At 49.6% G+C, this 24,125-nt stretch overlaps 1 protein-coding gene and 1 long non-coding RNA gene across 2 annotated transcripts in view; one reads left to right on the top strand and one right to left on the bottom strand.

The window, feature by feature from the left end:
• RIMBP2 (RIMS binding protein 2) overlaps positions 1-24,125 on the bottom strand; it is a 234,357-nt gene that overhangs the window by 15,899 nt on the left and 194,333 nt on the right. The window contains exons 13-17 of the mRNA XM_017867548.1: positions 21,991-22,137; positions 15,871-16,029; positions 10,123-10,231; positions 1,812-1,993; positions 272-440 (exon numbers count right to left, since the gene is read on the bottom strand). Coding sequence (XP_017723037.1) covers positions 272-440; positions 1,812-1,993; positions 10,123-10,231; positions 15,871-16,029; positions 21,991-22,137 — 766 coding nt within the window. The remainder of the gene's footprint in view (positions 1-271; positions 441-1,811; positions 1,994-10,122; positions 10,232-15,870; positions 16,030-21,990; positions 22,138-24,125) is intronic.
• Positions 421-7,191, top strand: LOC108526713 (uncharacterized). Its single transcript, XR_001884592.1, has 3 exons — positions 421-511; positions 5,906-6,104; positions 7,109-7,191. It is a non-coding gene; the product is annotated as an uncharacterized LOC108526713 (long non-coding RNA).

A 24,125-nucleotide genomic window follows, 5' to 3' on the forward strand; every position in this document is an offset into this window, starting at 1 on the left:
GATTTTTTGCAAGCAAGACTGTACTTCATCGCCCATCAGATCATCTGTGTCTTCACATTTATGTACGTGTGTCCCTAAAGCACGCAGACTACTGGCAGTCCTGGTTTGGAGAGTGGCTTTTGCCCAAGAAAAATCACTGGTCAACATTTACATGACTTTGGCATATTTAAATGATGCAACTTGGGGTCTCCTCGTCACCACTTGCCTCTGAGCAGCAGGCGTTTTGTGCGATACAATGCACAGGAAAGGTCGAATAGGGGTTTACGCTTACCTATTTTCTCCACAGGTGTATTCAGAGGGAGAAAGCCCTGTCTAAGCAGCTGATCCATCATCTCCTCGTCATCTGCTTGTATTTCAGAGACCATGTTACAAGGAATAAGGCCAAGCCGGGCACAGGTTTCCCCACGGTAGAATCCATCAGCGTCTTTATCACCATAAACCTAGAGCCGTGGGGAAAAATAAATCAAGCATTGTAATTGATTGGTTCAGAAATACAATAGTCCCACTGATGGTGAGTGAGTATAGTCAAAAATATATTTTAAATATAGTTTTAAAATACCATAGATCACCTGCATAGGTCACCCACGTGTATGCCATAGATGTGTACATGTAACCCTCGCTCTGTGACTGACTCAAGAGCCAGTTTTTCATCTAGCGTTTGGACAACCTGACATTCTTCTCATCAGGCAGGGGGTTTGCTTGGATGAATGCATGTATTTAAATTCACGCACATTAAAAGGGTGCGTGATGAGACCCCACTCGACCAAGAAGGACCAGGTAGGCTGCACAAAGTGGTGTTGCTGTCTGCCTGAAATGGGTTCCTATGTAACAAGATAGTGCCACACAGCAGGCATTCCAACCATTCTCAGATGCCAACTCTCAGGACTCTTGCTGAAACTGCAAACAGGGTTCAAGGCCCTCTGTCTTTCCCCTCTCCTACTGAACGGCACGCTGTCTCTCATTTTCCCTACTTAAAACTCAAAAGGCTCCTCTTCTCTCAGAAGGCTGGATCTCACGCCTGTAATCCCAGCACTGTGGGAGGCCAAGGCGGGCAGATCCCTTGAGGTCAGGAGTTCGGGACCAGCCTGGCTATCATGGTGAATCCCTGTTTCTACTAAAAACACACAAAAAAATTAGCTGGGTGTGATGGCGCGCATCTGTGGTCCCAGCTACGCGGGAGGCTGAGGCAGGAGAATCACTTGAACCCGGGAAGCAGAGGTTGCAGTGAGCCGAGATGGTGCCACTGTACTCCAGCCTGGGTGACAGAGCAAGACTCTGTCTCAAAAAAAAAAAAAAAAAAAAAAAAAACGGCTGGCTATCAAAGGGATAGGAAACAGCCTCCATCAGGCGTGTTAAAGAACTAAGGCATGGAAGTCCCGCCTCTAGCTGCTGATGCTCCCTTCTTCCCTTTTTCCCTCCCTTTTCCTCTCCCTCCTTCCTTTCTTCCTTGGCTGCCTGCTGACTGACAAGTGTTGTTTTAAAATTTGGAGCCTGTATATTTTTCTCAACAACATAGGCCCTAATAGAATCCAGAGTTCACAGGACATATTTGGGTGTTTGTGTGCACACAAACTGGGCAGACGCTGGAGAAGGCACTCTGCAGAGGGCAGGTCCCTGGCCGTCACAGCACCATGCCACCTCCTCCTGTGCCCGCTCCCCGTGCCTCCCCCACGGCCTGCAGAAGGCGGCTGACATGTCCCACCCATGACCTGCAGGAGTCGTCGTATCTCTAAGTCGCCAGTAGTCTCCACCCCTGTGACCCAGACCCGCCTCAGGGGCTGTTGAAGCTGCCCCAGGCGGCCGTCCCGCACCTTGATGATCTGGCCTTCTTTAAAGGGGAGCTCCTCCTCTGCAGCATCTGGGTTTGGGGACATGGTGAGCGGGTCGTAGTCAAAGAGAGCCACAAAGATCCGGGCCGGGAGCTCTTCGGCACCAGGGTCAGTTTCCGACTCTTCATAGAAGTCTGGAGAAAGGCGGTCTCGCCCGTAATCGTCTAAGAGCAAGTGGGGGTGAAGAACAGAGCGGCAGTGAGCCTAACTGAGGAGTGCACACAGGAAATGCAGCTTTGGAAAGCAGTGAGGATGGCAGCAGTTCCTTGACTTTCGTCTTTTTTGTGTCTTAACATGTAGGCAGAAATAGATCAGGAGGTCTAGCTCAGATGAATTGGAGAAGCACATAACTACACCCACACTCTGTACCTGGCCACACTGTGTGTGAAAGCACTGAGACAGGCCTGGGCCTCGGGGGCCTCCCCAGAGAGCACAGGCTGGGGCGGGAGCTGCCGCGGCTCCAGGGGCAGGATGGGCCATGCTGGGGAGCCTTCCCAGGACCCACACACTCTGCAAAATGGAAATCTAAGCACAACCCACGTTTAAAATACATTTGTATGTTAGTCAAAGTCCATCGAGGTGACCAACTGTTCACTTAGGTAAATACGTAACTGGCAACAAACGTATCTTTATTACAGTGAATTAATAATTTCCTGGTGAACTGGGTTTCAACTCCATATACTACCCAGCTTCTAAAAGTGGTTCTTTTGGACTAGAGGAAATGGATACATTCCTAGGCACACCCAGCCTCCCAGGATTGAATCAGGAAGAAATTGAAACCCTGAATAGACCAATATTGATGAAATGAATTCACTGCTGAATTCTACCAACGTACAAAGAAGAGCTGGTACCAATTCTACTGAAACTATTCCAAAAAAATTGAGGAGGAAGGACTCCACCCTAACTCATTCTGTGAAGCCAACATCACCCTGATACCCAAATCTGACAGACACAACAAAAAGAGAAAACCACAGACTAATATCCCTGATGAACACAGATGCAAAAATCCTCAACAAAATACTAGCAAACTGAATCCAGCAGCACATCAAAAAGACAATTCACCATGACCAAGTAGGCTTTATCCCTCAAATGCAAGATTGGTTCAACATATGCAAATCAATAAATATGATTCACCACATAAATAGGACTAAAACAAAAACCATATGATTATCCCAATAGTGCAGAAAAAGCTTGCAATAAAATCCAACATCCCTTCATGAATAAAAAAACCCTCAACAATCTATGCATTGAAAGATGTACCTCAAAATAGTAGGAGGCATCTATGACAAACCCACAACCAATTTATTGAGCAGGCAAAGGCTGGCAGCATTCACCTTAAGAACTGGAGCAAGGCAAGGATGCCTGCTCTCACCATTTCTGTTCAACACTGGAGTGCTAGCCAGAGCAGTCAGGCAAGAGAAAGAAAGAAAAGGCATCCAAATAGGAAATAAGAAGTCAAATTATCTCTCTTCACTGATGATATGATTCTAAACCTAGGAAACCCTGAAGATTCTGCTGAAAGGCTCCTAAACCAATAGACAATTTCAATAAAATTTCAATGTATAAAAATCAGTAGCATTTCTATACACCAATAAATTGTTCAAACTGAGAGCTGAATCAAGAATGCAATCACCTTGACAATAGCCATACACACACACACACAATACACAGATTACGTCTAACTAAGATGCACAGAATATTTCTAACCAAGGAGGTGAAAGATCTCTACAAGGAGAACTACAGAACACTGCTGAGAGAAGTCATAGATGACATGAACGCTAAAATATTCCATGCTCATGGGTTAGAAGAATACATATCATTAAAGTAGCCATATTGCCCAATGCAACCTACAGATTCAATGCTTTTATTATTATTATTATTATTATTATTATTATACTTTAAGTTCTAGGGTACATGTGCACAATGTGCAGGTTTGTTACGTATGTATACGATTCAATGCTATTTCTATCAAACTTCCATCATCATTTTACATAGAATTAGGAAAAACTACTCTAAAATTCATATGGAACCAAAAAAGAGCCCAAATAGCCAAAGTAAACTTAAGCAAAAAGAACAAAGGGAGGTATCAGATTACCTGACTTCAAACTATACTATAAGGCTACAGTCACTATAATAGTGTGGCACTGGTACAAAAACAGACACACAGACTAATGGAACAGACTAGAGAACCAGAACTAAAACCACATGCCTACAAACACCTGATCTTTGACAAAGTTGAGAAAAATAAGCAATGAGGAAAGAACTCCCCATTCAATAAATGCTGCTGGGATAACTGGCTCGTCACATGCAGAAGATTGAAACCGGACTCCTACCTTTTACCATATACAAACATTAACTCAAAATGGATCAAAGATTTAAACGTAAGACCTCAAACTATACAAATACTGCAAGGAAACCTAGGAAATGTCATTCTGGACATCAGCCTTGACAAAGAATGTATGGCAAAGACCACAAAAACAATTGCAACACAAAAATTAACATGCATAATTACAGAACTTCTGCACAGCAAGAGAAACTACCAACAGAGTAAATGACACCCTACAGAATGGGAGAAAATATTTGCAAATTGTGCATATGATAAAGGTCTAGTGTCCAGAATCTGCAAGGAACTTAACAGATCAATAAGCAAAAAATGACTCCATCAAAAAGCAGAGGACATGAATAGACTTCTCAAAAGAAGACATGCACGCAGATAATAAACCTATGAAAAAATGCTCCACATGACTAATCATCAGAGAAATCCAAAACAAAATCACGATGAGATACCATCTCACACCATTCAGAACGACAATTAAAAAGTCAAAAAAATAGATTTTGGGGTGGATGCAAAGAAAAGAAACACTTACAAACGTATATACCATTGGAGGGAATGGAAATTAGTTCAGCCACCGTGGAAAGCAGTTTGGAGATTTCTTGGAGAACTTAAAACGGAACTACCATTTGACCCAGCAGTGCCATTACTGGGTATATACCCAAAGGAAAAGAAGTCATTTCACCAGAAAGACACAGGCACTCACTATGGTGATCGCAGCACTGTTCACAGTAGCAGGGACATGGAATCAACCTAGATGCCCATCAACAGTGGACTGGATAAAGATGTGGTGTGTATACCACGTGGAATACTACGCAGCCAGAGAAATGAACAAAATCATGTCCTCTGCAGCCACTGGAGCAAATTAACACAAGAACAGAACACCAAATACCTCATGTTCTCACTTATAAGCGGGAGCTAAACATTGGGTCCACATAGACACGAAGATGGGAACAACAGAAACTGGGGACCACTAGACGGTGGAGGAGGGAGGGGGCAAGGGCCGAGAGACTCCTGACAGGGTGCTATGCTATCTGGATGATGGCATCATTTGTACCCCACAGCTCAGCATTCTTCACTATACCCATGTAACAGACCTGCACATGTACCACAGTGAATCCAAAATAAAAGTTGAAAGTTGATTTTAAAAAGTCAAAACAATTATTTTGGAAATCCTAATACATATGCCTCTATATACATATGTATCACTGAACATCATTAGATATATGTGTGCATGTATGTATGGAGAGAGAAGGCGGGGGAGAGGGAACTGACAGATAATATTGGTCTGATCATGGGAGGTGGTCTCAGAACACCATCATGGAAGCAAGTGAGAAAGACGCCAGCTGGCAGCAGAGAGCGCAGGATTGGGAGAGGCAGCCCAGCCTGAGCTTCTGTCCCACCACGAGGAACACAGGTGGTGGGACGGGAGGACACAGGTATGTGGAAAAGACAGGACAGGTGGTAGAGAAAGAACCAAACGGATCAGCCTCTTTCACCAGAAAAAAATAAAACACATAGTCTAAAAATAAAAAGTGTTTTGGTTGCAGGAAATGTTGAATTTTAAAATGTAATAAATTGTTTACATTATTGAGATTTAGTGTCTTTTTTGAATGCCTAATCTAAAATGTAATTGCTGCCAGGGAACAAAACTTTTCCACAGCAGGCTTCATTAATTTCTCCATGCTATTTTGATTTTGTTGATAGTCAGTGAAAAAACCTGATGACTTTTTTCTGGTTTCAGGTGGTATCCAAGTTCAACAGAATGTGAAGCGTTCCGTGGCCTCTACAGCGGGCACAACTGTGCAGCCCTTTCTCGCACCCAGGGATGACGGTAGAGAACAGCTGTGGCTGCGTGAGAAGGATGTGCTTTCCATTCTGCCGGAGATCTGCTGGAGGAACTTAATGACCATGTCAGTGTGATCTAGTGAATGCAGTTCCAGGTACGGAAAAATGCCGGTGGAGGAGAACCTCTGGCTACAGCATTTTCCAAGCAAGTTCTCAGCACTTTCCAGCTGAGTTTATGTGGCAAGTTTGTGGCATCAAAATGTGCAGAGGGGTGAGGGGTGAGGGGCTGTGGTCAGAGCCTAGAGAGAGTTGGGGGTGGTCGACATCCCCCTTGAAAATCTTTCCAGTCCCTCCTGGAGCCTAGGGAAGAGTGCGTTTTCTCAGTAAGTGGCTTATGGTCAAGGACCATGATCTGCAAAAACACATCGTTTTGTCTTCAAGTCCAAACTCACATGCACCATGCAACTGGCCACACCACGGGAGGCATTTAGGCAGACACCCCAACACAGAGCTGCCTGAGGCCAGTCCTTGATGAAGGCTCCTTCCAGAGAACTGCCCACAGTGTCACGTTGTGTTGGGGGAAGACAGGCGTGGGGTAGAGGTGGGCAGAGCACTTGGAGTTGAACGTATGTGAATAAAGTCATGTGTATGCGGTGACTCCACCGTCCGCTCCTCCAGAGAGGATGCACTGGATGTGTTATGAGCACCGGACCTCGACAGGGAGAGAGCAGCGGCCTCCCTGGAATGTGTCCCTGGAAACTTGGCTTCACTGCAGGCTGGACTGGGCCGTTGGGGGTCCCTTGTCCTTGGTGGTGGCAGGCGAGACTGAAAGCAGCACTTACCTGCAGCTGTCCGTCCGACCCTGGGGGGAGTGGGCACTGCCTCCCGTCCTGCTGAGGAAGCGCGCTGACCCAAGTGGTCTGCTAGGAGGAAGGGTGTGCATATCACGTGGGAGATCAGGGCTCATGCCTGGCTGCCTGGGTGGCCTCCCAAATCCACCGGTGCCGTGAGAATAAGCACCGTTTTCTACAGGAGAGAGGTTTCCCTCACTACCTGGCCCAGACCAACCGCCCTCCCTGCTACTGTCCATTGTAATTTCTGTGGAGATAAAGGGAATTATCTATTAAACAGAGTTGACAGCTTTTTTTTTTTCTTGCAGGGAAACCTGAAGAAAGGAGCTTTCCTTTTTAAGGGGCAAAGCTTTGTCAACAGAGTTAATTTATTTTTCCTCCCTGAACACAAAGAAAATGTGCTGTACTTTCCTCACTTTGTAGGCTCAGTAGCCAAAATAACAAATAACAAAAAAAAATGAGAGAATACAGAGGAGATATTCAGAGTTGATTCCTAAGAATAGAATCCTCTTAAACACAGTGCTTCGGTTTTAGAAGGATGAACCTGCAGGCCTTCCGTCTGACAGGTCAACAACTAGATAAATGCAAAGACCAAAAATTATAAAGGATAAAAGCCAAACCTAATCAAGTATATATATGAAGACATCTATTAACGTTGAGATCTCTTTATGCTAATTATATGGCTTAGAATTTACTAGATAGGAAGCTACATAATTTTGTTTTTTATCATGAAGGACATTTTTTAAATTTTGGAAATCCAAAGAACCTATTATATTATTTTTTGTTGTAGGTCCACTGCTTATTAAAAATAGGAAGTATATGGTTTACAGACTTAATTTCCTCTGAAAAAGAAAAGTAATGCTTTTGAAATGTAGCAGATTTCTAAAATACTGTTCTCTAATATTTTCACAAGAAAAATACAATTAAGTAAATGAGAACTAGAGGAACATCCTGTCTGTTCAGCTGTCACTGATGGTCATTTCCCAAGGCTCTTTGCCAGGGCCGCCTCCTCAGGTGGGTGACAAGCACCCACCACTTCTGTTTCCTTCTGAAACCATCATAAGTGCCGAGATGTGTGTTTGTGTATAAAGTGGTTTTCGTTATTTTTGTGTGGTTTCCTGGCTGGCTACGTGATGAGAAGTCAGCACAATGAAAGCAAATCTCTCATAGGTTTGTCAGTTAACTCTTTTCCGAGTTACGTTCAGAGGCTTTTTCCTTGTTAAGGTGTTGACATAGAATTGCTCTTTCGCCCAATTTCACAAGTGTCCTCCTGAAATTAAGACACATATGCAGCTTTTGGAACTCCACAGCTGCAGAAAAATCCAGCCAAATTGTCGCCTGCGACTCTGACAGCAAGGGTCACCCTGGCAAGACTGCAGGCCCAGGATTGGTTTCCTTTGACTTCCTGGCTCAAGTGCTGATTTGTCACAGCACAATTTTCAGTTCTCAGTCCTAGGAGATTGGCATAGAAGACCCAACATGCCTCCTCCAAAGGACGTCCTTTCTGAATGGCCACAGAATTAACTTGTCAGTGGCTACCCCATCACCAGGTCATTTCACTCATTAAAGTTACCATCAAGTGAAGACTCGAAAACTCACCCTAACCAGAGAGAGAGAAAGAGAGCCTTGAACAGGAGGACTGGCCTTTTCCCCACCTCGTTTCTCAAGACAGGACATCTCAGACAGAGAAAGCCAGAAGAATCTATTTATTAAGCTTCGTAGTTCCTCTGGAGGGACACAAAGTGAATGAAGATTTAAGAGACACGCAGTAGGTTTAGAATACCTGAAAGGAATCTGGGCTCCACTAACCCTGCTAGTTGATCTGTAGTACGACCATCAAGGTTCTCTGAACCTGACTGCATCTTTTATTATTCAGTTAACTGAAAATACTGTTTCCTACGGACCTTTAACACTGCATGGAATTTTTACTGGTTAAAGATAAAACAATCTAAAACTGTAAAGATGGAAAAGGAAATTTTTTTGTCTTACTGTTTGAATTGTACAAGGAAGAAAAAGTCTGGGCCGGGCACGCTGGCTCAAGCCTGTAATCCCAGCACTTTGGGAGGCCGAGACGGGCGGATCACGAGGTCAGGAGATCGAGACCATCCTGGCTAACACGGTGAAACCCCGTCTCTACTAAAAACTACAAAAAACTAGCCGGGCAACGCCTGTAGTCCCAGCTACCCGGGAGGCTGAGGCAGGAGAATGGCGTAAACCCGGGAGGCGGAGCTTGCAGTGAGCTGAGATCCGGCCACAGCACTCCAGCCTGGGTGACAGAGCGAGATTCCGTCTCAAAAAAAAAAAAAAGAAAAGAAAAAAAAAAGAAAAGTCTGGCAGGACACAATTTAAAAAATCTATTTGCTTCATGAAGCCTGTCTTCATTTTGAGTTGATGGAAAAGATGACCAGTTGCCTTTTAAACTTCAGCTATTTCAGTGAGATTCCAGGTGGATTTTCAGGGGCTAGACTATCCAGAAGTTATCCTCCTTGAGCCCTGTCATGCCAAACCAAGACGGTTTCTCCTCATCTATTTCTGTGGTATCAAGAGTTCTCCTTGCATTTGTGTGTGTGTGTGTGTGTGTGTGTCTGTGTGTGTTTTCATAGAAGCCTGGTTCCTCTGTGCTGATGACCAGCTTCCATTATCTTATGCATAATACTTTTTGAAATTCTCCTTGCTATGATTGATTCCAATAATAGAAGTATCCCCTCCGCAGATTGATTAGGATGGCCAAAACGATAGCTTTCAGCATGGCTGGCTGAATTCCAAAATGTCAGGAAGAGAATGGAAACAGAATGCCCGAGGATGACTCATGAGCAGGGGAGGTGCCCAGATGGATGTGGGGAGTGTGCACTTCAGGGGCGCACACAGCTGCACGGTGTCCCCAGCACTTAGCTCTGCTGCCAGTGTGTCTTCTGCAGACAGACAGCATTCCCCTACTGGCGGGGCTCACAGACCCCCGAGGCACGCTGACATCCAGCTTCTGCACCTGCCACAGGCTCTGACCCTGAGTGTCCCAGGGAGCCCGCGCCAGGACGAGGGAGGCAACACAAGTGGTCCCTTCAGTGCTTACCCTGTGAAACTCTCCAGGAACAAATCAGCGGGGAGAACATGGATGTAGAAGGCCAATTTGATATTTCAAGAATACTTACAAATAGCTTTCATTTATCTTGTGCTGTTCCTGCCTTCTTTTTTGCCATAAATAACAGAGTGTTCTGTGCTTAGCTGAAAATGCTACTCCTAGAATTGTGTTCATGCTTAGATGGAGTAAGCAGCCACATGCTCCGCAGCTGAAAGACAGAACAGCAATGATGGAGCCACTAACCGATGGATGGGACTGTCACGGGCCGGGACCTCTGAGGACCAGCACTGCCGCGGGGAAACCTCCGGCCCATGTGATCCACCCGTCCTGCAGAGGCTGGGTTCCCTAAAATCTGAAGACAAAACAACAACAAAGTCATAAGTCTTGCCAGCATTGGGCACTGAAGAATTCAGTTAGCCAAATCAAGTGGGTTGAGAAGCAGAATCTCTAAAGGCAACTAAACTTAGCTTTTAACTGAAAGGTTAGCTGAATGGCCTGGGAGAGAACAAAGCCATGCACCAGCACCCCACACTCTACTCGGAGCCGCTGCTGGGTGCATGGTGGGGTGAGGGCAAAAAAATTCCTTGTAGGGAGTCTCTTTTGGTTGCTGCTGCTGGTGCTGAATAAAAAGTTTTGGACCAAAGAGACAATAGCTTGAATACATCTCGCCCACCTTGGCTCCCTGGAACACTTGATCCCCTCCTAGTCTCCACATGCCCCCCCCCGCAGCTGTCACAAAAGTGCGGAAGACACTGCAGTTCCACCTGTCCTGCTTGGATAGAAGTGTGTGAGGTTTCTCACACACAACTCAAAGATGGAAGTTTCTGCATTTTATCAGCTTCAAAACTCAACATTCTACTCCTAATCTGAAGATGCTGGTAACATTCCAGGACTCAGACGGGTCGCCTTTCTGGCTAAGTTCACCTCTAAATTCACCTTCAGATCAGGGTTAGGATTGACTAAAGACAATCACAGCAACACCTTCTTCTTGCTAGTAAGTAAATGGAGTGAGGAAGTTCTCAGGAACACAGGTGTGAACGGCAGGCAGGGAGTCTGGGGATGAGGCATGCCTGCTGCAGAGCCTGAAGTGGGGCCGGGGAGGCTGCGGGCTGCGGTGGGCAGCTGAGTCGCCGAGGTACGGATCTCGCACCTCTCCTGGGTGGGCCCATCGCAAGCACACGGCCTCAGACCCAAGGCCTGGCGCCATATGGATGGCTCACCTGTGTTTTCAATGAAAAGGTCAGCATGACAGGAGCAAATGTTCTGAAAAGAGGACACAATATAGAGATGAATGAAGCCTTCAATGAATCCCTACGCTCAAAACCAACAACAAGCCCAGACGGCAGGGCCGGCGGGGAGAAGGCTGATCATGGAAAATGCATTCTGGAAACTGTGGGCACGGAAAACAAATGGGAAAAAAACAAAAACTTTAGAAACAATATGCAAAAAAAAAAAAAAATAGATTTTTTCAAAATTTTCTTTTTTTTTTTTTTTGGTTATGGATGAAGGTCAAAAAGCAATGAAAAAAACTCCAAAATAACAAGGAAAAAAAACCCTCGACAATACTAGTAGTCATAAATAAATCCCTAAGGATCCCTGTGCACACAAACATGTTGCCAGACTTTCAGATAATCACACTTCAGCTAACCCTTAATTAAAATTTAGATTCAGTTGTCCTTTAATTCAAGCAGCCATACTCATTACTGATTCTGGGGGGTGGAAATCATTACTCTAAGCAAGGTAAAGAAATCTTCAGCATGGTCAAAAGGTTGGGAAGCAAATGGGACTTGAGAAAGCAAAAATGCAGGGAAAATGAAGACAGCCAGCAAGAGAGTCCCCAGGGATGGACACCAGAACCAACAGAAAACCAATGACAGAATGGAACAGATTGGTTTGGCAAGTGGCTGTGAAAAGGAAGTGCAGGTCACACACCAGGGGGCCTTGTGCGACTCTGGGAGGTGGCTTTGCGTGGGGGGCAGCTGCCCTACTGTCGGGCATGGTTATGCTTTTCTTCCAGACACCCCGAAAATCTTGGTGCTCAGTGGGCTCGCCCCAGCCGTGCTTCCTGGGGAGCGGCCTCTCCGGGCTGGGCTGGGGGTCGTCGTTCCTGAGGACGCCACCAGGGCCCACCTGCTCCCCAAAGTCCTCCTCGACGCTGCTCTGCCGGGTCAGCGTCCGCCGCCGGGCCAGCAGCGGCCTCAGGCCCCTCCTGCAGGGACAGTGGCCAGGGCCTGGGCTGCACGTGGCCACGGTGTTTCCAAAGCCAAACCGTGACTCCTCCTCTTCACTCCCACAGTCCAGGCCGCTGTCCGGGCTCCGGGTGGCCGAGCGACTGAACCGACAGCCCCTGTCTTCCAGAAGGAAGTCCTCCACGTGGGGGACGGCCCCCGAGCCCCTGTGCTTCACCGAGAACCAGGAGCCCCGAGGGGCCTCATCACCCCTGCAGGGCCGGCCGGGCCTGGGCTCTCTGGCCAGCCCCGTCCTGGCCCTGGGGGACGGCCCTGCACCCTGTTTGTGCAGCAGCCCACAGCACTCTCCGTCCTCTTCCGCTACTTCGGGGATACTGAAAAGTCTCTTCCTGTGGGGCTGGTGGGGAAACTCGGGCTCCCAGAAAGTGCCTTCAGAGGTCCTATGCTCAGTGCAGTCCTTACGGGGGTGGCGTGCCAAGAACAGGCGCGGGAAAGACAGTGTGTGGTCAGCATGAAGTGGGGCCCGGGGGAGGAAAGAAAATACAGACAGAATTAGTCCTGGAGGCAGTGAGGAGTGGGAAGCGCCTACTCGGGCCGGGGGCATGCCGTGGAGGGCTCTGGAATGAAAACAGAATGGGTTACGGGGCTGGTGCAGGGTGCAGGCCGAGGCAGAGCACAGGCAGAGCCAGCAGGCCGGGCAGGAGCCAGCACCATGCATCCAGCCAAGGAGAGGGCAGGTCAGATTCCGGCAGCACATCAGGCCCCACAGTGCCCGCGGGACCGCTGCTCTGGAGGGTGGGTGTGGCCACGGTGCCAGGGGAGACTGCCCGGGGGCTACGTCCTCAGAAACCCTGAGGGCAGCTGCCACTGGAGGCTGACCGTGACTGGAGACAGTTCACCAGACGGGGAGCCTGACCTGCCCCTGTCCATCCACTGGGCCCGCTTCCCTTCCAGTGCTCAGCACCCTCTGCAGGACTTTCTAATTAGGCCAATGTGTCACCCTTCTCCCTGCTAAGATACAAGCTGCGTGAAACCACGCCATCCCCGGCCCCACCAACAGTGCCTGCACACCGTCATGCAGAGTCTGTATCAGCAGAGGACTGGTCTGCCTGTCTCCTCTGCATCCTGCATTCTGGGGTCCCTGAGAGCCGTACCTGAGCCATCATGGTCTCTAGCGGGTGGCACGGGGCTGGCCGCACCAGGAGCTGCTTAACCAGTGTCCACGGCTCTTATACTGCCCGTCTGCATGTCAGCACTCTCTGCTGGGAACAGCCCTCAACTCACCCTCTACCCGAAGAGTATGAAGGACTCCTGACTGGTGTCTCCTTCGAGGGGGCTTGGCTGACCACCCAGGTAAAGCGTGCCCCTGGGTCCCGGCCATCAGCCCTGGGGACGCTCAGTAGAGATAAGCCACATGGGCACAGAACAGGGCGACTTGTCTGTCCCCCCTCTGGCTGTGGGCCCCTTGATCTCAGGGACCATGTGGGATTTGCCTAACATGGGGTCTGCCATGGGCCTGGGACTTGGCCATAAGCCAGGTGAGGAGGTATTGGGGTGCACACTCTGCCGCTGACAGCTCTTTCCCTTCACTTTCTGCAGATTCGGGGGCACATGAGCTAATATTGGAGGGAATAAGGACATCAAAAACAAACCATCTTTAGAGTAAAGGCATGGCAACCCCGGACACTTTCCAAGGCAGGCGGGATGAGTGAACCAGGCCAGTGGGGGCCGAACACCTGCAGTGCCCATCAGGGACCCAGCTCTGCCACAGCTCCTCACTGCCACGTGGGAACGTGCATGCCGAGTGGCCAGATCTCTGTACCACATCTTGTAATTTCTAAAGAGAATCCAGAAATCCAGAACTGCCTACACAATTTCTTTTTTTTTTTTTTCCGAGACGGAGTCTTGCTCTATTGCCCAGCCTGGAGCGCAATGGCGCAATCTCGGCTCACTGCAACCTCTGCCTGCCAGGTTCAAGTGATTCTCCTGCCTCAGCCTCTTGAGTAGCTGGGATTACAGGTCCGCACCACCACGCCCAGCTAATTTTTGTATTTTTAGTAGAGACGGGGTTTCACTGTGTTGACCAGGATGTTCTCGATCTCTTGACCTCATGATCTGCCCACCTCGGCCTCCCAAACTGCTGGGATTACAGGCGTGAGCCACCGATCCCAGCCTCCTACATGATTTCTAAAAACTGACAACACTCTGTGAATGGGAGAGGGAGGCTGCTACCATCCTGGCCAAGCCCCAGCCCTGGTGATCCCCGTTGCTAAGAGGTGGAGGGGGTGGAGCTGTGCCTATGGGGGTGGGGCTCAGCCCAGGAACTTTATGATGAACTTGCTTGACCCTGGGCCACCTTCTGAGGAGAGAAGGTGACGTTATTTCTCTGCTAAACAATTCCCATGAAGCCCCATCCCAGGCTCTTCCTCCATCAAAAGGAAAGGCATCAGGGGCATGGGAAGACCAGCTGCCCGCCTCACCCGGCCAGACTCATGGGCACTTTTTTGGAGCTCCTGGCTCTGGGGTACACAGAGGGGTCCTGGGGTCAGACTGGACCACTCTGCAAAGGCCAGTGTGAACCTGCTCCGTGGTGTCACCTGGGAGCGGGGACGGAGGAGCTGCCGGGGATAGCACGTGCTGCACCATGCAGAGTTTGCATAGGGATCTGGCATGTTCTTTGGTGACAGGACATCCCCAAGGCCCTGCCAGGGGCCTTTGCCAGGAGAACATAAGTCAGTCTTGTCTATGCAAGTAGGCACCGAGTCGGCAGGCCAGATTTGGATGAGCCTTCTGTCCACCATTCAAAATGCACACCCTGTGTTCCTGGAGAAAGCAGTGCTGGGAGGCTTCGTCCTGGGGAATTTTCCTCTCCAAGGCCTTTTTCATTTGGAAAACCCACAAAGCTCCTACCAATGGCTCCCTCTTTGTCTGTCTCCCCATTAGGCTGGGACCTGCAGAGGGCACCCCTCGGCCTAGCACAGGGCCTGGTGCATAGAGCTGGTCATCCCGCACTGCCCTGCAGAGCACATGAACGCAGGAGTCAGACACCGGCCAGTGACTGCAGCAGCAGTGGCCAATGTCTCCCCAAGGCCAGGACCAAGGGGAAGCCACGTGGATGGGAAACCCACCCTCCTTGGCTCTAGAGTGCCTCAAGCTCAATATCCCTGCAGGTAATCTCCCGTCGACCCCTTGCTGATGGCCTCTGCCAGAGCAGAAGGGAGAGGGTCTAGCGGGAGGTGGTCTGAGTAGGTGCGTGGAGCCTCCAGCCTATCTGCGAGGCTGGTGTCATCAGATGCGGGACAGCCCTCCCTCCACACCCATCTCCTCCAACCTCACTGTGCTTGACTCCTGCCCACCGCCAGGCAGGGCCACCATAGTGCCCTCCTTTAAGGAGCTCCCTGCTGACCACACCGTCCCGACCTCTGCTTTAGATTTAGAGGCTGATTCACGCTCTCTCGGCTGCCGATTCTCTCTCGAGGTGAGACTTAAGGCTGCGAAGGCGGGTCTTTTTTGTTCTATTCCCCCCACTCCTGTTCCTGGCACAGAGCTGGGTGCCCCCTGGAGGGTGTCAAATGGGTTCTTCTAAACTCCCTTACCCAGACCTTTTGGCCAAGAGCAAGACAGGAGTGTAGGTAATTCCCGAATGCAGATTCAATAGTGAGAAAGAAGCGAATCCAAATCCGAGGGCTACTGGTTGTAGGGCAAGGCCCCTCTGGAGCCTGCCTCACCAGCCCCAGCAAAGGGACGTGGATGGAGCTACTCTGGGGACGGAGTGCAGGGTCCCCCTTCCCCGGCCGCTCACCTTGAGGGCATTGTGGGATGTGCCGCTGGGACGCCTCCTTCCCCCATCTTCCAGCTGCATTTCAGAATACAGCTCCTCCTCGTCCTCCTCCATGATGTCTGAGAGGTCAGACCCCCGGCTGCTCTCCGTGTGGTACTCATCTCCATGGCAACAGTGCGGCTGGGGGCCAAGCAAAGGGGCTACTGAGTGGATGGCTCCTTCCGCATCCTACAGGAGGCCAGACTGAGCTTTCCAACCCTTTCCCTGCTTTGCTGACTCTCGGGGTTCACAGGCCTAGAGATGGGCACAGGGTATGTTACTCGTTCTGGAAAGTGAGGCTGGAGAGAGGATATACCCACCCTCTCTGCTGAAGTGGCAGAGACAGGATCAGCGCAGGTCTCTCAGCTCCAATAGGTACAGAAACACCTGAGCTCTGGACAAGACAGAAAACCCACTGGGGCTTACAAGATACGTGGGCAGAATGTCCATTTCTGGGCACCCTCAGCTTCTCCAACTTATTGGCTGGACAAAGGCTCCAAACTCTGGTGACAGTGAGGATCAGTGCACACCAGGTGTACACCAGATCCAGCATTGTGTCAGAGGGGCAGGGGGATAGTGGTAAGGTGGGGTGTATATGCACCATAAAAAGGCACTTTGGTTTATAAAACATGCCATGTTGTTTAACACACACGCGCAAACATTGGCAGACAGCCTGGCCTGGCAGGAGGTGGAGCCGCCGCACAGACCGTGTGCTTACTCCAGGCCCAGCTCGGCCTCAGCACGAGATGAAGATTGTGCAGATAGTAGGGGCACTGGGTGGAGGCTGTGGACAGCGTAAAGGCTTTAACAAAAAAGGTGTCTTTAAATGAAGAGGCTACCTGGTAACATGCCAGCTTGGAGACGGCGACAGCCCGGGTGGACTCTCACAGTGATGGTGCCAGCAGCAGCCGCCAGGTTTGCACTCACAGAGAAAGCACCCCGTCTTGTGGTAACAGTATTCAAAGCAAACCTTCAACAACTCGAACTACACGCTGTCATGCGCTCAGATTTATGAATGCAATACATCCATAACGATACTGTGTTTTTGCTATATGGTGTTGATTGGGAACAGTTTATTTTGCAGGGGTGTGGCAAGACAAAAGTATTCAATAGCATTTTATGATGTATTTATCTTAAAAAAATCTGGCTTCAATGACTAACCTAGATGAAGATGTGTATGCGTTGGCATCACGGTCAGTTCCTGGCCTGCTGAGGGAGGCTGCATGGCGCTGCAGATGGAAGGTTTCTGGCCCCGAGCCCGCGGGAGGGAGGATGGGAAGGGCTCAGGGCAGTCTGTAACCCCAGCCTCTCAGCTGCAACAGGCCTAACGCTTCCAACCAGGCTCCAAGTGGAGGGCATGAAAACGAACTGGGTTTAAATGGATGAAAAAGGTGAGGCTGTGTCTAACGAGGCCCTCCCAAGGCCCCTGGCGAGGGTCTTCCTGCACCACAGAACAGTCTCACTTTGTTCAACCCCAGCAGCAAGCTAGGGGTCAACTCCCGAGACGGAAGGAGGCGTCTGGCATTCACCAGATGCTTGAGGTCAGCCGTCTCTCCATTCTTGGAATAGTGTTCTAAGCAAAGGTCGCCAGCATTTCAGTGAGATGTCTAGTGACTGGCCGAAGGCACTCAGCAAGTAAACGCCAGGGCTGAGACCAGGGTCCAGGTCTGCCCTTGCCTCTGCTGACAGAGAACATGGCCTTAGAAACTCCACCTGGCGGTGCCTTCTCCTAGGGGGACACGCGGCTTTACCTCCAGTCCTCAATGGAGAATGCCAGCAGGCAGATGGTACTCCCTGGGGATAGGGGAGGTGCTGAGCCCCGCATCCAGCAGGCCTGTGGCTATAAATTTCACTTATAGAGAAACTGAGGTAAAGCCTCCACAAGACAGGATTTTGATCATCACTATAGCAAACTTCAGTCTTGTCACTTGGCAAACCACCTTTTCTCTCGCCAAACTAAAAGTCACAATTTCCTCTTAAAAGCCTCTTTCCTTAGATGTAATAAGGGTACAGACTTTCAGTTACATGCAGAGCAGGTTCTGGGGGCCTAGTGTTCAGCATGGGCAATGACAGATGTATTAATTCACCTGACTAGGACAGACTTTTTTTTTTTTGAGACCAAGTCTCACCCTGTTGCCCAGACCGGAGTGCGGTGTCATGATCTCAGCTCACTGCAACCTCCACCTCCCAGGTTCAAGCAATTCTCGTGCCTCAGCCTCCTGAGTAGCTGGGATTACAGGCACCTGCCACCACACCCAGCCAATTTTTATATTTTTAGTGGAGACGGGGTTTCACCATGTTGGCCAGGCTGGTCTCAAACTCCTGACCTCAAGTGATCCACCCGCCTTGGCCTCCCAAAGTGCTGGGAACACAGGCTTGAGCCACCACACTCAGCCGTGCGTGACAGTCTTTACACAGAGGGTACCCACATCCAGTCATCAAGACATACACCTAGAACACAGGCAGTCTTTGTCAATGAAACACTTTTAAAAATAGATAAAGGTATTATTTATTGGTATAGTGAGCATTTCTCACTGTGGACTGAATGGAAATGCATTTGTAATATTGGGAGAATGGAGGTGATTTTTTCAGAGCAAATGTCTCAGCTACCCTCAGCCTCACTTCTTTCATTCATTCATTCAACAAACATTCATTGGGCACCTACTATGTGTGAAATGCTAGAGATACTATAGTCAACTACAAGTGGAGGCTTCCGCCTGCTAGAATGTCAGTGTCTTGGAGCAGATGGGATAATGCCAGGGGGTAAGGGTACGTGTGACGGGGCGGGCAGCGTGGGGAAGTGGGTGGTCAGGGAATGCTTCCCGGGTTGAAAAGCCAGCGGTCTGTGCACCAGCTCAACTTCAGTCACTCCCTGCCACCATCATGATGCGTCACCTAGCCAGATGTCATCTGTATGATTAATGAATGTATTCTTTGAATTGAATCAATATTTAATGTTACTTTTACAGAAAATATCTCAACTGTAAATGGAAAACAAGTATCACTTGTCATCTAAATGAATACAGCATAAAACAATGCTGCTAAATATTGCTTTTTAAATTTTAGTAGAAACAGACCTGTTTGCTCTGTTAAAAAAGGAAACAAGCACGACAACATTAATAGCATGCTTAGCCAGACAGACTTCCTCTGCAGTCTCATCAGAAGGACTGGAAGGCCCTTGAAAGTACACACCTGTGTTTCTGCTGCTGTATTTCTACTCTCCTCTAGAAAAGTCATCTCTTGCAGCAGGTGTGGTCATCCAGAGCTGGGCATCAGCTGTGGTGGCCACCAGCCACGTGTGGCTGTTTACATGCAAACTAATTAGAACGTAAACTAATCTGTAACTAATTTTATAGAAGTAAAAATTCAGGGCCTCAGTTACACTCAGCCCCAGGTGACCACATGTCAAGGGCTCTGTGACCACCTGGGGCTGTGGCTGCCATAAGACAGCGCTGAATGCTGATCTCAAAAACCACTGGGGATGTGGGTCCCACACCCAGAGAACAACTGCTCCAGCCTTTCGTCTGGGTTCAAAACCTGAGCAGATTGCAGGGAAGGTAATGATTCACTCCTGGGTAGGTAGAAAACAGGGCACATTGGGAAAGGCATGGAAACAGGTCTTCTACAGGCCAGTTAGAAGACCATCTGCATAATCATGGACAAAAATTCTCAATTCTGTGGGCCTCAGTTTCCCTGTATACACAAAATAAGCGCTCACATTTACTGAGAACTTACTACATGCCAGTTGCATTTTGCGTGTCATGCAACACACGGAAAGCCTCATAAACTATGAGGCAGGTGCTATTGTGGCAGGTGTTGCTGGCTCCACATTTGCTATGGACTAAGTTGTATTTCCCCACCCCTCCCTATTCAGAAGTTGAAACCTTAACCACCAATGTGATTTTATTTGGAGATAGGCTCTTTAAAAAGGTGATTAAGATTATATGACATCATGATGGTAGGCCCTAATCCAATAGGACTGTTTTCCTTACAAAAAGAGGACAAGATACCAGGGATGTACAGAGAAAAGGCTGCGTGAGGACTCAGGGAGAAGGCGCCATCTACAGGCCTCAGGGAGGCCTCAGGGGAAACCAGCCCTGCTGGTGCCTCGGTCCTGGACTTCCAGCCCCAGCACTGTGAGAAGCAGACTTGTGTTGTTTGAGCCACCTGATCTGTGGTATTCTGTGATGGCAGCCCCAGCAGACCAGTACAACAGTCAGCAGAAATCCTATCTCCAGAACTCACCCAGGGCCCAGCACCAAGAGGATGAATCATCTGTGACCCAAGCGACCAAAACAGATACCTTTCTCTACTGAGATGGCCCCTAAGGTTAGGGAAATAAAAGATACCTGGGACCGAGGGGTCAAGGCCTGGCTGGCATGGCTGCTCTCTAAATTCCTGTGCTGCAAGAAAACCCACACTCTGGCTAAACTCCCCAACAACAGGAGCTATGGGACTCCTCCTAACTCTCATTTACAACCCAGACCACGCAACTCCAACTGGGCAGAGGACCAGCCTTACACACACTCTTTTCTGACAAGCGACTGTAGACATGAAGCCAGTTTCAGCTTAAAGAGGCTTAGGCCCATTTTAGCTTAGGCATTGAGTCCTGGGGTTCACCTTTTGGTGGGAAGAGCCAATTCCACCTCATTCTAACACTAAAACCCCGCCCCAGTGCGGTGCGCACGGAGGATGCTACAGATACGTCTACTCACTGCATGTGTGTGTGACTCCTCTCAGACGGATGGACAGCTTTTCCCCAACCTGAATGCATATGGTTCTGTGTAATGTGGACCCTGTGAGGCATAAAAACCACCCTGCCCTTCCCTCTTCAGAGACAGCACCCTCAGCATGCACCAGAGCCTCTCTCTTCCTGGTCTGCAAACTGATGTCACCAATAAAGCTCTCCTTTCTACCACTGAGCCACGCTGGTGGGCTTTTGGATGACACATCACTGAGAAGCCATTCATTGGAATGCAGTTCCTGCCTGGGTAGTGGCCATGTGACCTCAGTCTGCTCAGCGAGATATCATGGAAAGTCTGACTAGAAGGAAGTCTGGCTTCCATTCATCCCTTTTTTCCTTCTTGGGGTTCTCTCATAGGAGGGTGCAATTATTGGAGCTATGGCAGCCACTTTGTAACCATGAGAGAAAGGCCAAGAGAATGGAAGAGACAGAACCCAGACCCCTGACACACTGAGAGCCAAATCCACCTCACAGCCTCTACTGCAGACTTCCTGTGATGTGGGGTAATTAAACGTCTTTGTTGTCTTAGCCGTGATTAGCTGGACATTCCGTTTCTGAATGATTTGGATCTTCTAGATGAAGACCATCATGGCTGGAGGAGTCAGGGGACTTGCCCACTTGTGGTCTGTAACCAGCTGGGACATAAACCCAGGTCTGAGACATGCCAGTCCCCCTCTATGGGTATGGGGCTGTTTTGCTGTGGGAGTGGGTACAGAGGATACTGTGTGATCTGATATCTGCAGCGTCTTTGAGCTCCCAAGATTGAGCATTCCCCAGGCCCCCGGTTATTTCCATTGCTCCTGTTGTCCACGTTTGGTTCTTTACAGCATCCGAGGGCATTTCCATTAGAATATGCATGATCGGAAATTAGACAGAAACCCCAAACTGGCTGAATGTCTTCCTCGTGAGCCCAGCTCTGACGTTTTGCTGTTCTGAAGGACGAACACCGGCCGTTATTTTTGTCTCCCATGATGCCTCCCTAGCACACAGATGTCCAACAAACATCTGCCCGATTAACGGAGGTGAATGAGTGAATGGCATGTTCTGCCTGAACTGAGCCTAACCCTACCAGGACCCACAAAACCACCCCCATGACCAAATACCAGGATGGTGCACTGGGGGCAGGTGGAAGCCCTGTACTTCGACTTTTCAATTATCCCCAATGAGGGTATGTGACAGGCATCATTAAACCTAAGCTTAAGAAATCTAGCATGACTTGGGACCCCAGCTGGGCATCTCCATCTCTCTCAGGGACCCAAGGGTAGCGGGGAAAAGTGCCCACGTGTCTTGATCTCCACGGGGCCTGCTCCGAACCCATGCCAACCAAGAGGACGGTGTGGGGTCTGGCGCGCACTCACCTGCTTGCTGAGTTCAGAGCCTTTCAGGAAGTCGTCCACTGAGGCGCCCCTCCTCTTGAAGTCTGGGGAGTCGTAGGCGTCCTCCTCATCCGAGGCGGCATACTGCCCTGCGCTGCTTCTCTCTAGGAAGACGCTCCTTTTCTCTAACTTGGAAAGAGAAAGGAGGCACACGGGTGAGGCAGGCCCACCTTCAGCCACACTCAGCCCCACCTGCACTCGCCAAACCTTCCGCCCCTCACAGCCTGGCCAGGTGCCCCCCCCACAGTGCTCTGGGCCCAGCTCTGCCACCCTCTCGCTGCCCCAGACCCACCAGAATCTTTTTTTTTTGAGACAGAGTCTCACTCTGTCACCCAGGCTAGAGTGCAGTGGCGCAATTATAGCTCACTGAAACCTCTGACTCCCAGGTTCAAGCGATTCTCCTGCCTCAGCCTCCCAAGTAGCTGGGACTACAGGCGCCCAACACCATGCCTGGCTAATTTTTGTATTTTTAGTAGAGATAGGGTTTCACTATGTTGGTCAGGCTGATCTCAAACTCCTGAGCTCAGGTGATCTGCCCGCCTCGGCCTCCCAGACTACTGGGATTACAGGCATGAGCCACCACGTCTAGCCTCTTTTTAACCTTTGAGGTAATATTTGGATACAGAGATGACACCTCATTCCCTCCATTGGTCCCCTCTGCCCAGTTTTTTAAAATACTTTGACCAATTCACATTTGTCTGAAACACAGGACTTGGACGGATTTGCTTCCCCTCCGGCCCCAGGCTTCCCAGGCTTCCCTGCCTTCACAGCCTTCTTGGGGACCTGGAGCAGGAGTGGAGCCACATCCCACAGGACAGCTGTTACCCCGTCCTGCCCACGGCCTCCCCAGAAGTACCACCTCCCAAGCCCGGGGCCTGGGCTCCTGCCTGTCAGCCAATCAGAGCCATGGTGAATTCACATATTCTGAAGGGTTTCCTTTACACAAAGGCCACAAATTCATGTTTAGTATTTTTATTAGTGGCCAATGTTGAAATAATTAGGAAATTTCACAGAAGATTTCCAGTTTTTCAAGACGTGCTGAGGCGCTGCCAGGTCAGGCCCACTCAGGAGAAGGTGGCTCCCTGCCCAGTGTCACCGTCATCCTCTCTGTCCTCCTAGACACACCTGAGCTGCTCAGCACTGACCTCTCAGGGTGCATGCCCCGCCTCAGTTTCCCTGGCCTGGCCCCCAGCCCAGAGGAACACTCACAGGAGGATGGTGTAGGGTCCTGGTGAGACCCCACAGGCTGACCCAGCAGGGCTGAGGGCCCTGACCAGGGCTGTGCTGCCGCCTCAGGTGGAAATGGGCTCAACACAGCAGGAGAGACAAGACTGGGTTCTGGGTAGGGGTGCGGACACACGGTCTGGCTCCCAGCCCCACATCTCCTCCCCAAGCCCTGCAGGGTGGGGGTGGGGACACACGGTCTGGCTCCCAGCCCCACATCTCCTCCCCCAGCCCTGCACAGGAGGCATTACTCTGCAGGCAGTTTCTCAAAAATTCATGTCCCATTGCACATGTCATCTGGAACATGGCCCTACCACAATCCAAATGCTCTCTCCTGGACCCAGAAAAGTTCAGTTAGTAGGCATGCAAATATGTACGCAGGGACCTGTATGCCCATGTGTTTCTACACATAGGTACAGATGTGTATGTGAGGACGCATACAGATATGTGTATCTGTGGGTGCATGTCCATACATATATAGACACATGTGTGCATGTGTGTGTATATATTTACATGCACACACACACAGAACCTAGGACTCTGCAGCCAGCAAAACCAGGAAGAGCCCAGTTCAGGGAAGTGGGTCCCGGCCAACTTCTACCGGGCAACTCTCAGATCCCTTGTCGCACACCAAGACCCTTGTCTGGATTTTTTTGAGCCTGCTTTCTAAGCCAGGCAAGTGCCTGGCATTTCCTTAGTTATATAGTTACATATTCGTAAATAAAAAACACCATTTAACTCAATCAGGGTCAGACACATGACAGAGTCCACCAGCAAAGCTATGGGCTGAGCGTGGCCCCCCTCCCTGCAAGCTGGGATGCAGTCCCCCTCCGTGGGCTGGGGAGATGACAGGGCCCCGTCCCATGGGGCTCGGGGACTGAGGAGCCACTGAG

The sequence above is a fragment of the Rhinopithecus bieti genome, unplaced genomic scaffold (assembly GCF_001698545.2).
Source record: "Rhinopithecus bieti isolate Rb0 unplaced genomic scaffold, ASM169854v2 scaffold_3615, whole genome shotgun sequence".
NCBI classification, from domain to species: Eukaryota; Metazoa; Chordata; class Mammalia; order Primates; family Cercopithecidae; genus Rhinopithecus; species Rhinopithecus bieti.